The 24,460-nt window shown below is 43.2% G+C and overlaps 1 protein-coding gene across 1 annotated transcript; it reads left to right on the top strand.

Annotated features, from left to right (window-relative positions):
* The first annotated feature begins 799 nt into the window (after positions 1-799).
* LOC126405113 (serine-rich adhesin for platelets-like) lies at positions 800-21,844 on the top strand. Its single transcript, XM_050068666.1, has 5 exons — positions 800-1,517; positions 3,531-3,698; positions 11,274-11,398; positions 11,797-14,959; positions 17,432-21,844. Exons 1-5 carry the CDS (start codon positions 1,062-1,064, stop codon positions 18,032-18,034), a joined length of 4,515 nt encoding a protein of 1,504 aa, XP_049924623.1. The 5' UTR covers positions 800-1,061; the 3' UTR covers positions 18,035-21,844.
* The last annotated feature ends 2,616 nt before the right edge of the window (positions 21,845-24,460 follow it).

Genomic DNA, 24,460 nt, shown 5'->3' with positions numbered 1-24,460 from the left:
TGAGATCTTTGCAATATCAAGTTCAAATAGGGTTATTAAATATGTCTTATAACCTTGAGGCTGTGTGTTTGATTTGGCTGCGATCCTTGTTGCGCTGTCTTTTATTGTGAAGGGTTGCGTAAATCTTACTGTAATTAATGTCATGGTATTATTTAAGTTTTGGAAAGTGCTTACCTAGAAGGAGACACACTCAGGACTGAGTTTAAAGGTCAGTGATAATGCTCTGCTTAAGTGAACATGCAGTTTTTGGTTTAAGATGTTCTTACTTATGGTTATTTTAAGGAAAATTAAAGGGATATGGTCTGTTCCCTGCAGTCAGTGTTTTCATATCCCATTAATTCCACCCTAATCTCTTCATCTTGTTTTTGCCTTTCTATAAAGTAATTATGTACTTTTCGTTTTGATCTTTGGAAAATGCAAACTCCCATCCTGGCAGCAACAGCGCACAGAGACATGACAGAACAGGTAAAATGGGCACGGCACTGTTATGTATGATGTGCTGATGGTTTTCAAGTGATGTCTCATCTGTGTGTGGAGCTGGCACTCTAATGATTTAATGAGGCTTTGGGAGGGGGAGGGGTTGCCTCGTTAATCACTGGAGTTATTCAGTCAAAATCAAACATACCGGTATCTTATTTCTCAGCCCACAGCGCACAAACAGTCCTACAAGGTCACGTGACAAAGGTGCGCACGTTTCAGTATGTATGTGGGTGGGTGTTACTGTTTTGCCTGTCAGGGTCACACCTGTCGGGCGGTGCCGCCAGCAGCGGGATGTCACTCACTCAGTCCGTCTGTTGCTTTCAGTGTGGCCGGTTAGATTCTTCATTTGGAAACTGGGAATGACAATGGCGGAGTGTTAATGCACCATGGCCGGTCACAGGACTAACACAGCTGATCGCAGCAGGAGACCACATGAAGTTATGTGTGTGATGTTTGGAGCTGAACTCCTGCAGAGGACCAATTAGAGCACTTTTAAGGAGCTTTCTTTAACCAAAGTTAGGAGCGTCACGTGAAACGTGGAGTTAAAGTTATAGCCTACTGTTTACTTTTGTGCGCGAGCCATGGCTCTGTCCCAAATACTGTGCCTGGACGATAACCATGTGAACCCGCGGACGCACGAGTCCAAACCGGAGTTCCTGTACAGCGAGGACCAGCGGCTCGCGCTGGAGGCTTTCCTGCGGGAAGGTCACGAGGCGTTTGTTAAGTACCTGGGGACCCACGGCCTGCGCGGCTTCCTCTCAGACCCGGAGCTGGACACTCTCGCCGGGGCGGTGGAGCCCTATGACCCGGGCTTGGAGCTCTTTCCGGAGGATGCCGAGGAAGACGAGCCCCCGCCGCTGTCAGAGCACTACTGGCCCGACCTGTCGGACACGTCCATCCCGCAGATGGACCTGGGCTGGCCGGAGAGCATTTCTTACCGGGGGGTCACGCGCACTACCGTGTACACGCAGCCACCAATGGAGGACCAGGCGCACATCAAAGAAGTTGTCAGGAAGATGATTGCGCAGGCGCAAAAGGTATGTTGGGCCACTAATGGACAGAATAATGTTAATTTGGCCACGGGCGGATTGTGAGACAGTGAGCCTCTGGGCACAGACATGTAAAAGGCCCCTCCACCTTTTACATAGGAACCAGACATGCAGGCTCTCTGGTTGTTCAGCCTCTTTGTGTTGTTGTTTTGTGTGTCTTTGTAGTTTTTGAGCCCTATGGTTGTTTTTCCCCTTTTGGCCTTGCATTATTTTGAGTGTCTGCATCATTTTGCATCTCTTTGTGGTCATTTTGAGTCTGCATGTGACGATGCGGGGTTGCAATTTTTTAGTATTGTCTCTTTGTGTGTCTTTGCAGCTGTTTTACATCTTTGTGTAGTCATTTTGTGTGTCTTTGTGGATTTTTTGTGTCTCTTTGTAGTTGTTCGACGTTTCTTTGCAGTCATTGTGAGTCTCTGTGTGTCTTTGCATTTCTGTATAATCATTTTGTGTCTCTCTGTAGTAATTTTGCAGCTCTTTGTGGTCATTTTGAGTGTGTTTGTGAGGATGGGGGGTTGCATTTTTTTGTTGGTATTGTCTCTTTGTGTGTCTTTGCAGCTGTTTACATCTTTGTGTAGTTATTTTGTGTGTCTGTCGATTTTTTGTGTCTCTTTGTAGTCGTTCAATGTTTCGTTGTAGTCCCCGTGAGTCTCTTTGCATGTGCCTTGCATTTCTGTATAATTGTTTTGTGTGTCTTTGTGGTTGTTTTGCCTCTTTTCATTGTTGCTGAGTCTCTGTGTCCCTTTGCAGCTGTTTTGCATCTCTGTTGTCATTTTGAATCTCTTTGTAGTCTTTTTGTGTCTCTTTACAGCTGTGCTGCATCTTGTTGATGTCATTTTGTGTCTCTTTGCATTCATTTTGAGTCTGCATGTGAGGATGGGGGATTGCAATTGTTTGTTGGTATTCTTTGTGGGTCTTTGCAGCTGTGTTACATGTTTGTGCAGTCATTTTGTGTGTCTTTGTGGACTTTCTGTGTCTCTTTGTAGTTGCGCGACATTCCTTTGCAGTCATTTTGAGTCTTGTTGTCATTGCTTTACAATGTGCTGAAGTGAACTCAGTCCACTTTAACCAACATTAAGTCATAAAACAACCTCCAATAAAGCATACAAAGCCTATGAGCAGTTTAGGGTGTTTTACCTTATTTGGAATGCATGCTATAATATATTAATCTCTCTCCAGCTCTGTCTGCTCAGTAGAAGACCTACAGTCTATACATAGCTTATAGTTGATATTTATTATCTGTACTTTTGAATCTGTGCTCTCCTGTGTTACTAGTGCATCAATGAATGTCTTTTATATTGGTCCACAGTAATGTCTCTGACCTGCTGTGCCCATTCAGATGATTAACTTTAATGTTGACATAATGTAACCATGAGCAGCCATGGCTCTGTCAGTATGAGATCAGAGTACAGACTGATGTTGACCAAGTGAGACAATGAAGAGTAAAGTGCAACTTGATTAAACTGCTTTATCAGGGTCTAGTGCAAGACAGGAGCATGTCTGTTATGTTGGACATTTTGCATGTCTACTGCAATTGCACGTGTATAACTGCCCATGAGTGTGTGCCTCTGTCTGTTCTGCAGCCGACATATCCAAAGGCACTGTGACATGTTTTATTTCTCAGTAGCTGTTCTCAGTGGCATGTGTTACTTGTCTAAAACATCCTATGGCAATTTCCTGAAGAGCTTCTGACAGTAACAATAAGATATATGGGTCATATACAGTATGAGCTTGGAGAATATATATATAGCGTTAATTATCGCCTGGAGAGTTTTGCACAGAAAAACTTGTGCAATCGTATTTTACTCAAACCCGTGGAACAACTTGAATCGTATTTGTTTTGGCAGAGAAGGTTAAACACTGTTATGTTTGCATGTACACGTGTGCTCACATTAACCTCAAGTCACTTGCATGCATAGACAATGTATGCACAATGTATGCATGGAATTATGCGAGAGTGTTTGACACATGGGTGTGATGTAAGTCGTGTGTGTTTTCCTCCAGGTAATTGCAGTGGTGATGGATGTGTTCACCGATGTCGACATCTTCAGAGATTTGCTAGATGCTGGTTTCAAGAGGAAGGTGTCAGTCTACATCCTGTTGGAGCGCGCAACACTACCTCATTTCCGATCCATGTGTCAGAGGGCCGACATGCATGCCGGACACCTCAAGGTGAGTCAGTGGTCTGACATTTGGCATCAGAGGGCAAGGCTTAGTTGTAGCTAAGTTAAAACAAGTCCATCTGGAGAGTCAATATGTGCTCAGTAAAATCTAGGGCTGACCCCAACTAAGAATTTTCCCAGTAGTCATTTAGTTGACAAGTCGCCCGCATGTTTACGATATTTATTTGATTATTAAATGATATATTTTGGTTGGGGCAACACAATGGTTTGATTTGAATGTGTGAGAAAGAATAGTATCAGTGACGCTGTGGGCTAATGGGCATGTAGCTACTTCCATGTTTCAGATGATACGTCATGTTTGTAGTCGACCAACTAAGATGAGTTTACATATCACCTTGGGTTCGTCCTTCACCTTCTCAAAATGATCCCACACTTTGGATTTCCTGCCCGACATGTTATTAACTAGCCTGTGGAATAACTGCAGGTACCTGCCCTGGAAATTAAGGTTGTGTTTCCAGGAGCTTTTTGAGTTTTACCAGGGAAATCATCTAATTGTGACCCAATCGTTATAAACCATGACATATTTTCTGTGGAGAGGAAATGTCAGGGCAAACTGGCCATATTTTACTCTAAAACAACCAATATTGCTGTGTATTATATGTCACACAAACAGAATAATAAGCTGACAAATAATAAAGTTCATCAACAACTGTGTGAGGATAAAATTTCAGTTTCTTCATAGGTAGTAAATGTTTCACGAATAGAGTGAATCTGACCTTTGGATTGCGAGGGGTGGAATTTCCAGATGTTCGGAAAGCAAGAAAATGATCAGCTTAGTTTGAGACCGTAACATATCTGTAAGACGCTGCTATGAATGACAATGAATACAAATTGTTGTTTGAAAGAAAGACGAGCAATTGAAGTCAAGAGGTTTTCGTTATGCGTGGATAAGTGAAAGCACATGCCATCCCTCCCTTTCTCTTTCTCTATTTTGCCTTCTGTCTCACGCACACACACACACACACACACACTCACCCACCAGTACTCAAACAACCAGCAAACCCTCCCAGCTGGCACTGTATCATAGACGAATCTTCTACCTTGTTGCTTTACTTGGACTGTTTTATTCCATAATTGGCTGGCTACCACGAAAAGCACAAGTTAGAAAACACATTTTGCTCATGCCAGGACAAGTAAAAGGGAGTTACGTGGAAAATACACCTGTATCTCCAGTAAGACATAAATCTTTTGATCGAACTGCCAAGTCAGCCTATAAGAATGTCTTCATAGAGGATAGGCCTTTAATGGTTAGCATAGCAGTGCGGTATCTGGCCGGCAGGAGTCTGACTTTTTGCTTGCTTGCTTCAATGCTGCTGCTTTATTCCTCTTTTCTGTAGAGGGGATCATTTAGATGATCCAACATACAGGAGAAGCAGGGATGGGAAATTTCCACAAAGGCTCCCAGTGTGCTAATTAAGTTCAAAGTCATAATAGGTATACAGTGTGTTAGAGCAGTATTTGGCAGGCAGAGGTAAGACATAGAAGATGCAGAAAGCTGTGTTTAGGAGACTTCAAGAGGCATGAAAGCAATGCATTTGCACATGGGGTGTGCACACAAATGCATATGTGCTGACAGACATATTTACAGACACACACACACACACACACACACACACACACACACACATATCCTGCAGATATACAAGAACAGGTCAGCCCCCACACACACACTCTACTCTCTGTCAATGTATGCAAAGCAGCAGCTATTTTCACAGTCTCATGTGTCAGTTTGTTTTTTAGAAACCTAAATATCTGACAATTACACATGACAAATGATTGACGAGGTTGTTTTAGCTGTTTTCTACTTGTTTTATGAGCTCCCGCAGGTAAGCCTGGAGGAGATCATGCTTTGGTTGTGAGTGTGTGTTACTGTGTCTGCAGCTAATCTTGCAAACTACTGGACCAATCAGTCTAATATTGTATGTGCACATTTATGACTCTATGCGCAAGGACCTCTTGTAGTTGTGGTGGGTTACAATTGTTGAAAAACCTGCTTTATTGACTGGTTTTTACCATCATTAGCTGCTGTCTCGGCTGATATTGGCTCAGCTGAAACCAAAAGGCCTTACCTGGTCTGTTGCAGGCCCAATTTTGGGGTTTATTGTGGCTCAAAAACTAACATGCATTAAAAAGTTTGGTCTCATTTTGACCCAAAGCATCTGCAGTTAAATTTCAAACCCATCCACTAAAGTTAGGCACAATACAAGATGAATAAGTCCATTGTTTTTTGTATCTTCGCCACCATTTTGACTGTATTTAGCATTTTGATTTTACTTTCATTCTTAGGGATGTCTCGATCATGTTTTAGGCCACAAATCCAAGTACAGTGTGCAAACCTGCACACAGTAATACAGCCGCACAGTGCACTCTCCGCCTCAAGCTGCCCTACATTTAAATGAGTCAAATGTCTGATCACAGAATGGCTGTTCATGAAGAAAACAGCTTGTGTCACAGCTTTACTTTTGTGTTTTCCTTTCCCTGTCAGTGTGGATGTGTTATCACAATAAGCTTTGAGCAGGACCCAAGTTCACATGCAGTTATCAACAATAGTAGCTCAGGTGTGACACTCGGGCGTGGTGCCCCTGAGAAACGTTGCAGAAATACACACAAAGCAATCGTTATTTGAACTCAAACCGAACCTGCTGCCATTACATATTGACACTTGTTGTCAGAGTGAGTGTCATCAATTCAACAATCAATACAAACAGCTGGCTGATATTTTTTTAATGCCACTGTATGGTTCACTTGCTCTTAACAAATAGATCCGGTGTTTTAATGGAGCTCAATGAGGTGTGTTTGACAGCTGGCATACTTAGAGCACAATTGGCAGCAGCACTTTATATGAGCTCGGTTAGACACAGTTGTCGGTGTGCTGGGATCTGCCCTTTAAATGTATCCTTCAACAAAGTCTCTGACAGACTCCCATCACTGTGGGTCCTATGTGTCATCCTAGAAAATATAATAGCCGAGGGCACAGCTGTACAAGTGGCATTTACGACCAGGAGCAGTGATGAGCGGCTAATGCAGAGTCTCCCACACAGTCGGAGAGCCGAGTCCGGACTGCTGAATTGAGGAAATGATTGGCAGGAAGAGCAGCAGACAGGTGTGACAGCTTGTGGACAGCTTGAGTTTTTACTCTAAGTGACAGGAGTAAGCAGGTGGAGGAGGGGATGGACAGGATGGCAGGATGAGTATGTAGTCAAAAAGGTGCCAGATTTCTTTTTACTCTTCGGTCATTTGAGGGGGTTTCTGCACATGTTACACCTCTGCCAGATGTGGACTAAGAGCATTTTAAATGTAGCAAATGCACAGTTAGTTGGTGTGCTGTTTTGTGTAAAAGCAATTAAGCTTCTTTGGTGGTTGTCTTCTCACATAATTCTTTCTAGGACAGCTAAAGCACTCATCTACAGTTCAGAGCTGAAGACGCACACACATTGGAATTTGCTGATTTGATCAAATCAGTAGCCAAAGGAATGCACTGAGGCAAACTGAGAGCCAAGGGTGGGACCAAAGGAAGGAGAAAAACAAGTGTTCCTATTGTGAGACACACCAGGAATAATCTGGTGCATCAAGATAACTGGTTATCTAATGTTTTGGCTACATGCATTCGAGTTCAGGATCCGGCCCCTCAGACGGACGTGGCTCCCAACGTTTTGCCCTTCAGAGGACTTAAAGGTCCAAATGAGATGGTCTAAATCTAAACTCACAGCAAATAATGTAATTGTAACAGCTTACAAACAGCTGGGCATCTGTTACCAAACAGTTTCAGATACTGTCACGCTAAAGCTGCAAATCACATTTACTGCATTTCACACAGTAGCTCTTTGCCAGATTTTGGAATGGTAGTCATTTTGGGCTGAGATATAATACATTAACGGCACCCTGAGCCAAAATGAAGTTATGCTCTGTGTGCGTGTTATAATCCAAGCTTCTCTGTTGTTGTGGTAGACAGTCCAGTTGCATTCGCATGTTAGTGCATGTGAGTCGCTGTGAGTGTGTCCTACTGGCTGGCTCATTATTGCCGTTCTGTTCTGCACTCATACAGCATTTGCCACTGATATCGAGACGCTGGTGGCGTGGAAGCATTGCACCCATCCTGCAGTTCCTCCCCAGGTTAACAATGTTAGCTTCACCACCAGTGTTGCTGTTGTTAGCTGTTTATGGAGTTAGCACCAATAGGTGCTAGCCAACTCTATGTTGAGAACCATCTGCAGACAATCCCGGCCCAAACTCAATCATTAGCTCCTTAATTATTACTCTGTTTAAGGACATAATATCATGCCTTTATTCTGCCTTGCAGTTCTGTATAAAAAATACCATTGTGGAATGGGGGGAAAGAGTTGACTTTAAGCTGGCGACAGAGATAGTAACAGTGCCGAATTGACGTCGGTGTAAAAGGGACCGACATTTTGAAGATGTGTTACCACCAGGAGGTTTAAAAAAGCAGCTAGCAGCAGTTAGTGGCTAACTCAAAGAATAAGAACAGCGGCTGAAAATGTCCTCAAACTGGGGAGACAATGAGGTTCAGGAGCTCCTTACCCTCTGACCAAAGGACGAGATCAGCCACCATATATCAAAGATGGTACATTATTGTTATGGCTACATTATACCATGGTTGTTGTTAGACATTAGAGGCCAATGCTGCTGTGTTAGACCTCATGCCTGTCACGCCTTTTTTGCTTCTGCATTGCCGGCATGCTGTCTAAAATCACACACTGGGACAACATGATGCTATTTGGTTCTGTGTAAAAATGCAAAGGCAGCGTAAAGAAGGCACTTCGTAGCAACCCTATAGCGTGATCCATAGATATGGTTTGAATTGTCACATACAGCTCCTTTAAGGCCTATTATTTACACCTTGCAGGGCTGCTGTATGCGCCATACTACTGATCACCATCATAACCAAACAACTGCATCACATGATACTTCCTGACTGTTTCCAACACCTGAGCACTCCAAGTGACAACAAAGGACAAAAAATGGATTATTAGATATCACGAGCTGCAGTAAATGTCCATCAAAGAAGGGCTGCATATGTCTGTGTCAGAATTAGGATGCAGTTTTGTCTTTTTGAGATGGATTAAGTACAGATATTTGTAAGCATATCTATCCTAAAGAAAGAAACAAAAAGTGAGTCAGAGTGAGAGAACTGAGGAAGACTTGATAAAGAAAGTGTTAAGCTCAAGGTCCCTTTCATGTGTAATCTCTTATCTGAAATGTTGTTACAGTCTTTTATGGCTACAGCACCATATACTGCAACACCCATGACTATATTGCTTTATAGCTATACAGTCACACCTGTAGGCCTGTTAGTGTGGCTGTGTTCACGTGTGCAGGATGCAACAACAAAAAAAACAAACATACACACTAAATTCTTTCCTGTATGACTAGGGGCTTATAATAATAACAACAACTAAATATCACCTTTAAAAACAGAGTTTACAAAGTGCTTTGACAGACAAAGCAACAGCAGAAACAGGATACTCAGAGGGCAATACAGCAACAGGAAGCCAAACAGTCTTAGCAAACATAAGCGAGACAACATGAAGATGACAAAAAATGCAACACAATATAAATAGATAGAAACAAAAAAGCAATAAAAAGACCAAATGTCACTGATTCTGCGAGCCTTATCTCCTCAAGCAGGCCTTCTGAAGCAGAGGGGACCTGATGGCAAAGGGACAAGCACCTTGAGATTTAAGCCTTTACTTTAGAGCAGCCAGATGGGCCCCACCTGAGGATCTAAGGCTGCTAACGTTTCTGTTATGTAGCTCAGACCTAGACCAGCTTTATAAATGATCAGTAGAACCTCAAAATCAATCCTAAATCGAACAGGGAGCCAGTGGAGAGAAGCTAGGATTGAAGTGATGTGCTTTCCTCCCGTAAGAAGAAGTAAGAAGCCCAGCTGCTGCATTCTGAAGTAGTGGATTGATTATGGTCTGGCTGGACCAAATAACGAAATAACCAGTGGACAGAGAAGTGAGCCCTGTGGGACACTAGATTTTAATCTGACCGAAGCCTGACACAGAAGTAATTTTTACTGTATACGTGCAGTGTTTTCAGTCAGAAATGAGCAAACAGGCAAGTTCCAACAGCGACCAATTAAGTCCGTCAAGGTAATAAGAGAGAACGGTGTGGTCCGTGGCGTCAAATGCTGCACTTAAAGCTTCATGTAAAGACAAGACGAAGATTAAATCAGGATCCATGGCAATTAACATGATGTTGGGTTGTGTAAGATTTAATCACAGTACTTAGTTTGGATGTGGTATGTGTAATTGCACAGCAGTTTGAAAAAGTAGAGCAATTTGCTTAAATGACAGGTGGAGAGTGGTAAATTAGTGCGCCTACTGTCTGTGTATGACTGTAGGGTTTTTATTAAGAAGTACTGTCAAACAAGCAGAGTGACAGTTTGAATTTGCATTTGATATGTCAATGTGTTTTATGGGAAAACTTAAATCATACTTCACGAAATTTGGCTTGAGACGTATGTATGTCTTAATTGGTATCTGTGCTGTACAGATTCTGAGCATGTTGGAGTATGTCGGCCTTTTTCATGTAGTTTATTCACACCTAGTGGCCATCAATCAGCTAATAGATAATCAAAAAAGAAGATAAGGTCCCCTCATAAAATCATAAGAATTGTTCTTGATACTAGATGCTATAAATATTTGTTGTGTTGATAATATCCGATTAAAGCTGGGGTAGGCAGAAATCTGGAAAAGAGAATACACCCTCCTCCTGCAGCTCTCCCCTCTCTGTCCTAAGCCCCTCCCACCAGACAATCATGGGCAGATGCACGTGTATCATACAGTAACCCAGTGTTACCTATACGATGATTTATTTAATCTTATTTGAGTGTACAGGTGCATGCAGCTCATTTGCTCAGCCCCTCCTTGCCCCTCTTAATCAGGCCACAAATGAGACAAGAATTAGCTAGTTAGCCAACCCACAATCTCTCCCTCTCGCTTTCTCCCCGGCAGGAACTTCGGTCGGTGGTTACAGTAACTCGAATTTGGCCAGAGCAAACCCCTCAACACCGGGTGTCACAGAAGGCTGGTGGCCACTGTCAATGCCGAGTCTAACCTGTGTAACAGCAGCAACAGAAAGTTTGCTGATCCAGCGGAGAGCCGGGGCTGCCCGGACCTCTGGATCTGGGGTTTGTGCTGGCTGGATTTAGTTGCTGACTGGGGGTCCATTATTAGAGCTGCGCAGAGGTAGTCTGTAATGGTGGAGAAACAGGCGGAAAACACATTCTGATTCGACCTGTGATTGGCCAAAGTCTCCTTTCATGGTCTAGATTTCCTAAAGCCTGAAAGCAGACCACTTCAATTACAATTTGCTCAATGGTTAGTGCAGGATTTTTCCCCAAGAAGCCAAAATTAAACTGTCATTGTAATTTCGTTAAATTAATATAGAATACCACCATGTTAGGTCAAAGTTCAAGATGAAGTTATCACTGTCATAGTTTTACAACATCACATCACTCAGGTGACAGGTTGCAGGGTTAGTTTTGAATCTGGAGAAGGTATAACATCTGTACTCTTTTTGTGTCTGTGTGTTACAGCACCTGCGTGTACGCTGCACACATGGATCAGAGTTCTACACTCGGTCCTGCACCAGAGTCAGAGGGCGAATGGGACACAGATTCATGTTCATCGATGGCGACAAAGCTGTGTCTGGGTCGTACAGGTCAGTGCTCTTAATGAGTGTGTTTGTCACTGAGAGTGTGAGAAAGAGAAAGACGGTGAAAGAAAACAGATTATCTCCGTGTGCTCCACCTGTCGTTGTTTCTATGAGTGTGGCATGGAGAGATACAAATGAAGAATGCACTGTGTCTGTTAATGTTCAGTAGCATTCTCTGCATAGTAGACAAACTGGTTGTAAATGTATCAAGTGCACAAGACAAATAGATGCGTGTACAGTGCAGTCACTAAGTAACCAGACGCTGCTGCTATCATCCACATACATGTATATATGCCCCAGCTGTCTGTCTGGTTCAGAGATTTTGGTGTTTACTTTCCAATTAATAGGTGTTAGTTTTGTAATGTCTTAAAAGAAGTCTAACATATTTGCTTTGTGTTCTGTAGTTTCACTTGGATGTCATCACGGCTGGATAGAAATCTCATCACCGTGACTACAGGCCAAGCAGTGGAAACGTTCGACAGGCTGTTTTGCATCCTCTACGGATCCTCCAGCTCGGTTGACCTCCGGCAAGTCGCCACGAAGCCTGAACCTGAGCTGGAGCCCCTCCCACAACAGGCCACAGTGCCCCTTCCTTCTGCTGCTATTGCAAGGAAAATGTACAACCCCAAATACGCCCTGGTTGCTTTAAGCAGCCCCAGCCCGGCCCCTTCTGATGGCCCCAAAGAGACCCAAAATCCAGAGGAATCCAAGAACCCTGAAACAAAGAAACGGAGGCGGAGGAGGGGGAGTAAAGAAGCCATACAGGAGGCCCCTCCCACTCACCCTGGACTCATTCTAGAGAAAGTGAACTTGATACCATACCTGCCCACCTGGCCAGAGCCTGACCCCTCCAGTGATGTTATTGGGTTCATTAACATTCGTGATTCCAAAAAGCCGACTCAGGTCCATCTGCAGAGATCTGAGATGTTTCAGACCAGCCAAGCGATCAAGTTTAGCAGTCCATTCAGCATGCCTAAGGAAATCCTGCCAGAGGTCGCCAAGCCAAGACAGTTCACCGTCAAACATGAGGAGATGAATAAACTCAAACCAGCACAAGATAAAACCAAAGCTGAAGAGTCGGCGGTAGGCAGAGCTCAGCCAACGCAACTCAACGCACAGCCTGGTGACATCAAAAGCAAAGCAGAGGCACCTGGACAGAAACCACCTACATCTGAACCAAAGTTCGAATCTAAAAATGACACAATAAAGACTCTCAACGCTGAGAATAAACTGCATTCAAACACGCACAACAACCTAGATGCAGGGCACAACGGTACACCTCACCTTAATGCGCACACACCTCACCAATCCAGCAACAAAGCATCCACTCCTCACACTGAGAGGCCTTCACACACCACACAAAATGCCACCGTCCTCCCCAGATCAAACACTAAAAATGAAACTAATTCAAACACACATCGTGCTGTTGTGTACAGGACGAACACCCTGGAAACGAGCAGTACAAAAACCTCACACCTGTGTCATCCTGCTGACATCACAGAGCCACACACACAAACAAAGACAGATTCACACACACAGTCTGTTCAAACGCAGCCACAAAACTCCTCTGAAATGACTCCCGACAACCACAAGCCCTCCTCGCCTACTTCTGCCACGTGCTCTCAGTCTGTCAGTTCCACCTCTGAAAACAATCACGTCTCCGTTGCTACAAGCACGACTACCAGTGGCTGTTCTCCTTTGTCCTCCCTCAGCTCCTCTTCTTCCGTTCCTCCTCTTACCTCATCTTCTACAACTCCAAATCCTCACCTCCCTTCATCCTCAACATCCCCACCTTCAACCTCAACCCCTCCCATCCCTAAACCTCGCACTATCCAGCTGGTTATCAAAGGTGGCGTAACTGGCGATAACCAGAAGCTGCCAGAGTTCAATGTTGTCAGGAAGCCTGAGCCCAGCACGGGGCCGCCAGTGGTTCAAAATGTAACAACAGAAAAAGTCCCCGAGACTGTTCCAGCACTGCAGGATGTCAGTGGAAGCTTGACAGGGGCACAAAAAGATGTCAAGAATGCAGAGAAATCTCCACAGCAAGGTTTTACCTCTCAGCAGATGAAGAATGAGGAAGCAGTTGGACGACACGATGACAGAGAAGGAATGCAGTTGGTGGCTGGAAACAACCTGGAAGCAAAGTCAGATGTTTTGATTACTGGCATGCCAATAGCAGAGAGTGAAAGTTTTCGGGAAATAATTCCAAAAGATGTCGAGCCCAAGACTTTGACATCAAAAGAAAGCACATTAACCCCACAGACAGACTGTGAAGCCGAGGCGCAGACAGAGATAAAGGCCCCAGAAAGAGCACTAACAGGCTGTGACCTCACTGAGGTGCCAAATGAAAAAAGTGAGAATGTCACAGAGCACGAAACGTACCTTGCAAGAGCATGTGTACCTCAGAGAATATCATATAATAATACAGATGCATTAGAGACTGTGGACTCTTTAAAATCTCCAACACACACTCCTGTGTCTGCTACACACATATCCAAAGACAGTGCAGCTGTAGACACACAAGGCCAGCAGGTTAATCCAGCACACCACACAGATGGCATACCAAATACTGCAAAACATAACACGCACAGCACTTTCCAAGAACAAATTCCTAAAGCACGTGGAAGCACACACACACCTGAAAGACCCCTGCACTTGCATCTCTCGGACATACACACGCCGGACTTTCGTTCACCTGAGAGAGAATCGCGGTCGCTCACGGCTCTCATACGCACTCCGACTCCAGATGGATTTCTCCCGCGGACGCCCACCCCTGACTCAAGAACTCACACGCCGGATCCACGGTCGCACACTCCAGACTTTCGAACTCCTACGCCCGACGGGTACGTCTCCGCTCTCTCCACCACCTCAGAGGATTATTACGAATGTAGCGACTCTCCTTCTCCTTCTCTCCTGAACCACGAAGCGATGGAGGATCATATTGACTTTACTCTTACAAATACTTCTTACGCTACAACCAGTCCTCTATACATGAATTTTAACAGTTGTGCTGCTTCATTGGGCATTCCAGACAGTAAGACCTCTAGCAATGAAACACTGAGTTCGTCTGGGCCTGCTGGAGTCTCCCCTTCTTCTCCTTTACTTGAGAAGAAGGCAAAAATGTGGGATGGAAAGGAAACCACAAATGAAGAAAATGGGAGAGAAGAGGGTGAAAACGGGAGAGTGCCAGAGAGGAGGACAGAGGGAGTTTACAAGGGGACGGAGAGGAGAGGCAGCGAGGAAGCTAACATAACAGCAGACCATTTAAAACAAGGAGAAAATTCAACAGAGACAGAAGAAAACAAACACGAGGCCCAACCCCAGGCCCCGAAGAGGAAGAGGGTGATAAACCAATCAGCAGCTGTCGATGGAGGAGTGACTCCAGGAGAATTAACCAATGACAGAACAGAGCCAAAGCGACTGTCCACAGGTGACCCTCAACCTAAGAAGACTTCTGAGGGAAAGAGACCAGACAAAGAGAAGGCAGTGGACAAGGCGTCACTAGGACCCGTCAGTGTGGAGAAGAAAGACCGGCCCCAGTTAACCAAAGAGACGGAGGGACAGAAGGTAAGGCAGCAGATGTTTTCATCTATATATGCCAAATAATTCTCATCACACAGAAACAAACTTTTAAAGTCAAAATCATTTGTAATTTGAATTTTCTAACCACTTTGCAGTACTTTGTTCAGCGTACGCCATAAGTTTTCTTTAGTGTATAATCACCTGAACATAAGAATCGTTGTGTTTTTTTACCTTAGAATGAGCCGTTTCTATCCACATAGGGAGTGGGTCATCTACAGAGATAGCCATGTTGCATCATCATGTTTCTACAGTAGCCCAGAACATACAAACCAAATACTGGCTCTAGATAGATCCATTCGGGTTTTTGCATTGGCTGCCTTAGTTAGGAGCCCCTACGGAGTAGTTTGTAATGTGAAACTGATGTATTCAGTGTTTTTACCCAGGTTAAATCACCAGAGGCCTGTACTATGAAGCAGGATTTGGAGTTAGCGAGGTAACTTTAGGGTTAACTCTGGGTTTTCAGTACCATGAAGCTGGTTCTCTTTTTACCGGGATAAATCAACATGGTAAACTATGCTAAACAGCTAACCTGCTCCGGAGCAGGTTAACTTCAGAGTATCAGATGACAGCCTGTCAGCGTCCTGACCTCTGACCAATCAGATCACTAAAAAAAAGCAGTATCCATGGACGAAAGTCTGGAGTCACAGGTAATAAAGAGTAGCCCGTGTAGTATTACAGGTCAGTGGAATCATTTAATTGTTTCAAGGCTGTATTTCCACTGTTTTAAATCAAAGCCTGGAACAAACAGAGAGATCGTTAGCAACACTAAACACATGATTTTAGCAGCATTTTAACGTATGCAAAGTTAATCTTTGTCCGCAGTGACAGTGTTGCTGTTTTACACTCTGGTTCCATCACTGCAGCTCAAAATATCATGAGAACTAGGAAAGAAGATATTTTATTAGAAAAATAAATGATGATCTCAGCAGTCATTAATAGGCTACTTTTCCCCCCATTACTGCAGTAGCAGAAAGAATGATGTTACTTTAAAGTGTTTAATGTGACATATTCAGAGTAGTTTTGTCATCTTCCAACTAAACAGCAAAAAATACTCTACATTAATGTCTCATATAGCATAAAATGAGCTGTTTACATTTACATGTGGAGCGGCTCTTTGTCTGTTCTGGGCGACTGTAGCAACAACATGGCACATGGTTTTATTTGGTTGCAGTCTACATCCTCACTGCTAGATGCCACTATGTCCTGCACACAAGACCTTTAAATAAAGATATAACATACTAATAAATAATCTTTTGAGATGCTGCTAGAACTTTGTTACCTTTGGACAGAACCAGGCTAGCTGTTTCCCTATGTTTCACTCTTTATGATAAGCTAAATTAGCCAAATGCTAACTGCAGCAGCTTCATGTTTAGTGTACAAACACAAGATTGGTATCAATCTTTTCACCTAACTCTCAACAAGAAAGTCAATAAGAGTGTTTCTCAATTATTAAACTTGTCCTCTAATGGACCTTTTTTTAGCTAACGTTTAATTAAATGAACCTTGAAAGTTTACATGACATAGTGACAAGTGTGTCTCATGCTGTTTATTATTTAAAACTCTATCCTTGATATTTAATTATGAAGTAAATATAAATATTAATCACCTTTTGCTTCACTGTATTAACCCAAATTATTTTGCCATGCTAAACAGACAAAGCCAATACTATGTCAGCAGCTGGTTTGGACAAAAATTTAACGTCCTGTTGCAAAATTTCAGCTGCTGAAGTCTGCTGATGTTTCACAGAGGTGTTACAGTCATTGGCTCTGATGTGTTGGTGCTCACTCAGCTCCACAGCTGGTTTAAACGCTGTCAAATATTTAACAATCAGTGTGGGTGTATGTGTTTGTAAATGCAGCTAAATGCTATCTATTAATTTATCTGTCTGTCAATCAGCTGTGTGTGCAGCACACTATGCAAGGTTACCATCTCTGCCCGTTTGCCGAGGTCTGTTGAGTATGCACCAGCAGAGCGTAGCTAAGTCGAAGCGCACGACACTTGTTCATTATTGAACAAGGAGACTATGTGTGAATTAAAGTGACATACTTTTAATGAAGCGTGGCCCGTGTTCCCGCTGATGCAATATTGATGAATCGGTAAAAGATTGATAGTTTCACATTTATTGATGGCGGTTTAGCTCACTCACCGACGACCTGAGTCTTCGCTTTTCGTCTAACAATAGTTCTCTCGAGTCAGTGAGGTGTTGCTGGCATGTTTAAGCTCGCCGCTGTCATGTAATATTAACAAGAGTGACAATAAAACGGATCTCACATCAGCACCCAAGTACCTCTCTTTTCCATTTGCAACAAAGCTTTTATGTCACTCATCTACAATGCAGTGTAAAAATAGAATACAATATGAGGAACTGGTGTTTTAATAAACACTGGTCAAATTCATTGATATCTTATTCATACATTAAACATTCCTCCTCATCTCCATTCTCTTATCTTTCCCTAGATTTTGCACACTCCTCCCAAAATTCCACGAGGACAGCAGCAGAACAATGGATCGTCCTCTCCTTCCCGACCACCCAGACCCCCGCGACCAATCTCAGGCAACCAGTCTTTGGGTCCTCGTCCCTGGGAAACCCGTCAGCCGAACCAGACAGAAAGCAAGGTGCTCCACGGTAATTTCCAGGTCTTGGATAATACCTCATCACCTCGCAGGCTGCCATCCAGACCACCTCCTCCAGTGGCAGCGGGACGGAAGCAGGCCGAAGTCTCCCCCGGCCAGCAGAGCCTCCTCTCACGACAGCCTCTAGCAGCGCAGGGCAGGACGAGACCCGGACAGTCACTAAATCCACATCCCTACCCAAAGCCCCAGGCCTCTTTCCTCCACATACAATCAAACAGAGGGGAGCAGCTCCAACCTCATTCCCAGAACCAGATGGTAGCACAGCGGGAAACACATTGGCAGGAAGAAGCAAGGTCTCCATTTAGCTTCACTTTTAGCAGGCTGTACAACTTGAAGGGTCTGAAGGACAAGGTGAGCAAGCTGCCAGCACAGAGCAAGAGAGGCAGCGCCAGCTCTCCGGGACAGGGACGCAAGAGCACGAGCTAGTCTGGTACCATCGGTCATCCTGGCATCAATACTGTATCACACCAAGCCAAAGCAAAAAAAGCCAACTCAAAAAAAAAAAAAAAAACAGATTTAAAGGGACAGTTCACCCGAAAATCAAAATTACATATTGTTCCTTTTACCTGTAGTGCTGTTTATCAATCTAGATTGTTTTGGTGTGAGTTGCTGAGTGTTGGAGATATCGGCCACAGAGATGTCATCCTGCCTTTAATATAATGGAACTAGATGGCACTTGGAACGAGATTGTTTGTGGTGCTCAGAAGAAACATTTGAAAAAGCTCTTTCCAGAAATCATGATGTGGTTACTCAGATATTCAGTAAAAACCAAACAAAAATGATCTCTCATTTCTTTAGTTTGTCAACAACAGGTGATTTCCTTATTTTAGCAAAATTGTAAATGATTGAGTTGGGGTTATGCTCTGCCATTTCTCCTATAATCATCGCGCTGTAACCTGTGAGGTTTATGCCAAGATCACTTGACGACACTGACTCCTGTTCGCACACAGCGAGAAAGGAGAGGGAGAGACGCTGTGCTGCTGCCAGAGGAGCCGCTGAATAAGTTCCCTCTGAGTGGTAACTCGCTAAAAGAGTGTGAGAAGTCCGGGGCTGTTCATAAAACATTCAGGACGCCACAGTTTATTCCACACTACTGAAACTGCTCCTCTTTTTGGAACCACTGCGGAGTCTTTAATAATTTTGCTTTTAGCTATGCCATGTCACAGCCGAACTATCATGAGCATCATGATTTACATTTTTCATATGATATTAAAAATTATACCAATATTATCGGGAACAAGATGATATGGCACACTCCTAGCAGGAACTATTTTCTCTCTCACGAACTACAGCCGCCTACTTTATCACCGCACAGAAGGAAGCATGCATCTACTACTGCTAGTACTACTGGCGTCCTCCTTGGCTGAGCTGTAACGTTAGCTACCTCAGTGGTACTAGATGAGCAAGCAGTAGATGCATGCTTCCTTCTGCACCATGATACGGTTGGCAGGAGTAGAGAAAATAGTTGCCCGTATGAAACTGCTCACAACAAGGATTGTGGATTATCTTGAGTAACCAGGTCACGATTTCTTGAGACATTGCTTTTGAGTTTTTCAAATGTATTTTTTGGCACTTTGAGCACCAGCAACCTCAGCAACTCACACCAGGACAATCTAGATTGATAAATAGCACTACAGCTAAGCGGGAAAATATGCATTTTTTTATTTTGGGGTGATCTATGTCTTTAAGGCAGAAAGCTATCTCTCTTGACCCAGTATGTTTACTGTGAAAGAAATGCCAAAAATAACAGTTTCCACAGCGTCTGTCCTGTGAGCACATCAAAGACTTGGCTCCTCACCACCTTTTTTACACTTGGGTTACTTCTTAACTTCGTTATAAGCAAATGTCTGAACTTTGACCTGTGAGTCATTACTTGTGGGATTAGCCGGCTCCTGTCTCATCTGATGGAAGATGCACTTTAAGTTGTTTCCACATGGCAGTATGAAAAGGCTCCTGTGAGTGATGTTGCTCATTACTGGACCAAACAAAGAGTGATAAGACTGGTCGTTTTTTCTCTTGGCTCGTCATTGCTAAAGAACTTTTTATGTTAAAAAAACCCCCACCTGCCTTTTCTGGCTAAACATGGAGCTTTGTGCCTTAGGGGGTCGTGGCCTCTGATGTTATCAGTGGCCTGGACATCTGGAGCTGAACCATAGCTGCCTCTCCTAAATTATTACATAGTTTGGAACGGTTTTCTTGTTGCTTGTTCACCCACTTGGCCTCACTTATTTAACAACTGGATAATGGAGTTCGTGTTAACCATTTTCACATGAAATTTTGGATATTAAAGTTGAAAGTGTTTGTATGGCTATAGAAGATGAACACTGGGACTGTATGTAAGTATGCCTGTGACATTGGGTATTACACTTACTGCACATTAGATAGGCTGCTGTGACTTAGATCAACTGTACATAATATACTGTAGATAGAGCAAAAACATAAGCAGTTGCTTCCTGAATTCACTGTGGTACACTTTAAAGGAACAGTGTGTGAGATTTAAGGGGATCTGGCATCTGGCGGTTAGGATTGCAAATTGCAACCAGCGGAAACTTCTCCCAGTTGGAATTCCTTCAGGAGTTTTTTTACCAGCAGCTGAATTATCCGCAGAGGTCTCTTCCTCTCCAAAACAAACGGACCAGGTGATGAAAACCAGTGAAAACACAGAACACAGAAGTTTAATGTGACAAATCGGTGTTTCTCCTACGCTGTTACAGAAGAGCCGCTCATCCAGCACCTGCTAACGTTTGCTCACCTTGTTTTATTCAGACGTTGGGGAGGTTTATACCATGAGCCGATTTGTCCACAAAGGTCTCATCCTCTCTAAAACAAACGGACCAGTTCAACCAATTAATCAGTCAATCATTAATTTGTCACTTGGAACTATACGAGGTGCAACTTCTGTGATTCAAACCGTTAAAAAAAAAAAATCTGAATAAAGCATTTTCGCACTGTTTTTTCAACACATTCGCACTCCGACCTCGTCACATATCGATGTTTTGGTCATGGACTTTTCACGTGAATGTACGACTAGCAAGGTACCCTGGTTGCGTTGGTTGTTGATGTTCTGGGACACCGTGTCAAGTTCTGCAAACACACGTGGTTGGGTTTAGGCAACAAAAACACATGGTTAGGTTTAGGAAAACAGAACAGGGTTTGGCTTTGGCATCTTATGGGATGCAAACACTGCTCTCTCGGGTGAAAGTCAGTGTTTGTTAGACCCATCCACCCCACTTGGACTCTTGCCACCTTAACTTTTGTCCTCGTCTGGCCATGTTTCCCCTGATGCCGCCGGGTGCTGTTAAATTACAATAGCAACCGGCTGCGTATCATGCAGACGTTAAAGGACGCCTTATTTCATTGGTTTCCAAGTGCCGGATTTTGATGACTTCGGAGTGAGACAAGGCTCTTTTTTTTTTTTTGATGCTCTTGTCATGAAGGCGCTTCTAATTATGGTGACCGACACGAAAACACGAATGGCTCTATCTAGAACCAGTGTTTGGTTTTGTCCATTCTGAGCTACTGTAGAAACATGGCGGTACAATATGGTGATCTCGATAAATGAGGACCTGCTCCCTATGTAGATATAAACACCTCATTCTAAGGTAACGAAAACAACGATTCTTATTTTCAGGTGATTATACACTAAAGAAAACACACTCATTGAATGATATTACATTTCTGCCAGTATATCCCCCTAAATCCCTCACACTGGACCTTTAAGTGTCTTAAATTAACCACTTCCTCTTTTTTTTGTCTTTTATGTCATTTCACTCAGACAGATTTCAAATGTGGGAGATCCTCTTTGCTTGCAGTTATATGCTATCTTTGGTTGGTGCTGTGTGAATGTGAACAGTATGAGTGACTGCGAGTCATCACACTGCACATTAATGGAGTTTAAAATAGGTACTATTATCACATGTTTGATTAAAGCATGAGAATGTACACGCACACTGTATTTACAGATGTACTGTATCTTGTGCGATAGTGAACAATGCTGAACACTACTGAATGTCACAGACTGTGTTGGAGAGGTTTACTGTTCTCCAGCACCACTTTACATTCTGTGAGCAGACAAATAAGTAAATGTTCAAATGGCTGACCTCATGACAGCGGCTGTTTATATTGTGTTTATACGAGCTGGGAGCGTTTGTCCCACATTTGTATTATAACAAGCCAAGTTTTTCCTCTGCTGTGCATTTAAGTGTTTACGATACAAATATGAATGCTGAAACTGTTGATGCAGAATCTTATCGTATTGTTTTTTTTATGTCTCGGACCTTTATTTTCGTTGTCTTTGTATTCCTCCATTGTGTGCTATACATGGAAAAGACTAAAGGGGTCAGGTAATTGATTTATTCTTTGTTTACACCAAAACCCATTTACATTCAAAATGCTTTTTGCCTGGAAGACAAAGTCACAGCGACTGCGCCCAAACAAAACATAAGTTATCTGCAGAGACGAGCACAATAAACACTGCGCGGGACAGACTCGTTACTCTGAAGACGGATGCAGATGTCCTGCAGATTACGACGACGGTGTGCAAGATGGTGCCCTTGAGTTTTTCTGAAGGAAAGTGGTGCAGAGGTGCTGTTTGCATTGAAAATAAACTCAGATGACATTAATGAAATGGCTGATGTGCACATAATTCACGTGTCGTTTGACAGAAGATAACAACTGTCTTGTTTTGGGCGACAGACAATAAGTTTGTGCACTTACTCAATGTTTGTTTGGGTCTTTACTTCTAAACCAGCTTTATTTGCCTGTAGTGAATCCCACATCACTGTTCGGCTCTGTGAGTGCGTGTGTTCATTTTGTTTTGGGTTGGATTTCCCAATCTGCTCTTAAGGAAGGCATCAGATAAAAAACAAGTTTTCTCCCAGTGCGAAAGAATTGAATTTTTTTAATGAAATATACAGTAGTTTATGAATCATGGATGGCTGCCCTTTGGAGCTGTGAAAGGCTGCTCTGCATGCCGACTGAGATGCACTAAACATCTGATTTATCTCAGTTTATCTCTTCTAGCTTCACTCCTGCCAAAAAGGAGTCAGAGAGAAGTGAGCAGAGCTGGTGTGCAGTCTCACGATGCCTCTGTGGTTTCGGAAGCTTCAGTCATCTTTCACAGCACGTTGCAATTCGGCAAATATCAGCTGTTATCCGTGTCAGACAAGGTTGTGAGTTGTTATCAAATTTCCAAAAGTAAATAGCACATTCAAGGTGGTATTAAAGGATGTTTTTATTAGATGTTACCTAATACTCAGACATGGAGCACAGAAGCTCCGGCTGAAAAAAAAGGGCGAGCTGGTGTGAGTTGCATAAAAATCCGCAGCTGGTGTGTGATGATTTATAAATCTAGTTTCACAGTTAAAAGAATTTGTGGCTTCAGTGTGTGAAAAGACTGACACGGTTTGTTTAAAGTTGTCTTTGTGTGCTGTAAAACCTGATAACATGCCAGGAGAGAAAAGTGATACATCTGACCGCCGACTGACTCATCTGACTTTACATGTTTAGGTAACAAGAGGAGGAGAAAGTGAAGACCTGCTTATTGGGTGGGATGGTGTGCATACTTTCAGAAACTACTTATTATACCTGATGTAACCTCTGTGAGAACACCTGGATGTGACTCCATGGCTCACCTCCAAATATCTGAGGACTGTTTTTAACTTTAAAGGAATACTTCACCCACAAAATGATAATTTGTATATCAGTTACTCACCCTGTGTTATGTTGAAGTTGTGAAGAAACTTTTTTCTTGCATGCCTCCACAGTGAACGACGACCTGGTCTCACTCCGAGGTCGTCAAAATCCGGTGCTTGGGCAGTGACTTGCTGCGTTGTCTTGTGTCTGCTTTCTTGTTGCAGGGCTGCAGACCTTGAGTGAGTGCAATCAGCAGCATAGGACACACCTGGAAATACTATTAGGGTGCTTTCAGACCTAGAGTTGTCTTGCTTTGGTCCGAATCAGGGACTAATTTTGTCACAAAGTTGTATAATTGCCTAGAGTTGGTTCATGTTCTCACAGCAGCATTTACAAGCGGACCAGATCAAATGCCTTGTGTGAGAAAGCTCCTCTTGATTGGTCAGAATTTCCATGTGGGAAAAATCCAGGAAGTAAAGCAAGATTGGTCAGAATTTCCATGTGGGAAAAATCCAGGAAGTAAAGCAAATGTTGAAGAGGAGTACACTTGCAAGAGTTGATTTTAGNTGGTTCAGATCCAGGTCGGAACACGTTCTCACCACAAACGAACCGCACCAGAGTTTGTTTGTAACCAGACTGAGACCACCTCTTCAAGAAGGTCTTGGTCCAATTAGCAGCAGTGGTGAGCTACAAAAGAATTCTGACAATATAATTTTGATATTAAAATATTTTAACAGACATTTAACAGTGCTCCAAAGAGACCAAAAACTGCAGCAGGTTTTATGTAGATTATATATTTGCATATGCCAAAAATTACAACATCCTATATGAAATTGCATCATCAAAGAAGTGCTAATGTGATTTCATCTGACTCCACTGTAAGACACAAGGGTGACAGGTGCTGGAACAAAACTAAATTCACATCGTCATATAGACACAAGATGAAATATGGTTTATGAATAGTTTTCTGGGTCACACATCCGGATTTAGAATGAGTCAGACACACACACTCATATCACACGAGGAGGATACGGGGGGGGGAGAGAAGAGCAGTGATTGAGATGCAGAAAGCAGAGAGATAGAACAGAAAATCCCTCCTTCTTATCTGAAGTGACTGAGAGGCAAAAGGCGGGGAACAGAAGGAAACTGCGAATAAAGCATGAGGCGGGGAAAGATGGAGAGACAGAGATATACAGCAAGAGACATGAGAAACATGAA

Source organism: Epinephelus moara, chromosome 18 (genome assembly GCF_006386435.1).
Source record: "Epinephelus moara isolate mb chromosome 18, YSFRI_EMoa_1.0, whole genome shotgun sequence".
NCBI classification, from domain to species: domain Eukaryota; kingdom Metazoa; phylum Chordata; class Actinopteri; order Perciformes; family Serranidae; genus Epinephelus; species Epinephelus moara.
This window is presented reverse-complemented; position numbering and strand designations above follow the sequence as displayed.

Coding starts and splice junctions, on each gene's coding strand:
- LOC126405113 (XM_050068666.1), top strand. CDS start 1,062: ATGGCTCTGTCCCAAATACTGTGCCTGGACGATAACCATGTGAACCCG. Junction 1,518..3,530: donor TGATTGCGCAGGCGCAAAAG/GTATGTTGGGCC, acceptor GTTTTCCTCCAG/GTAATTGCAGTGGTGATGGA. Junction 11,399..11,796: donor GCTGTGTCTGGGTCGTACAG/GTCAGTGCTCTT, acceptor TGTGTTCTGTAG/TTTCACTTGGATGTCATCAC.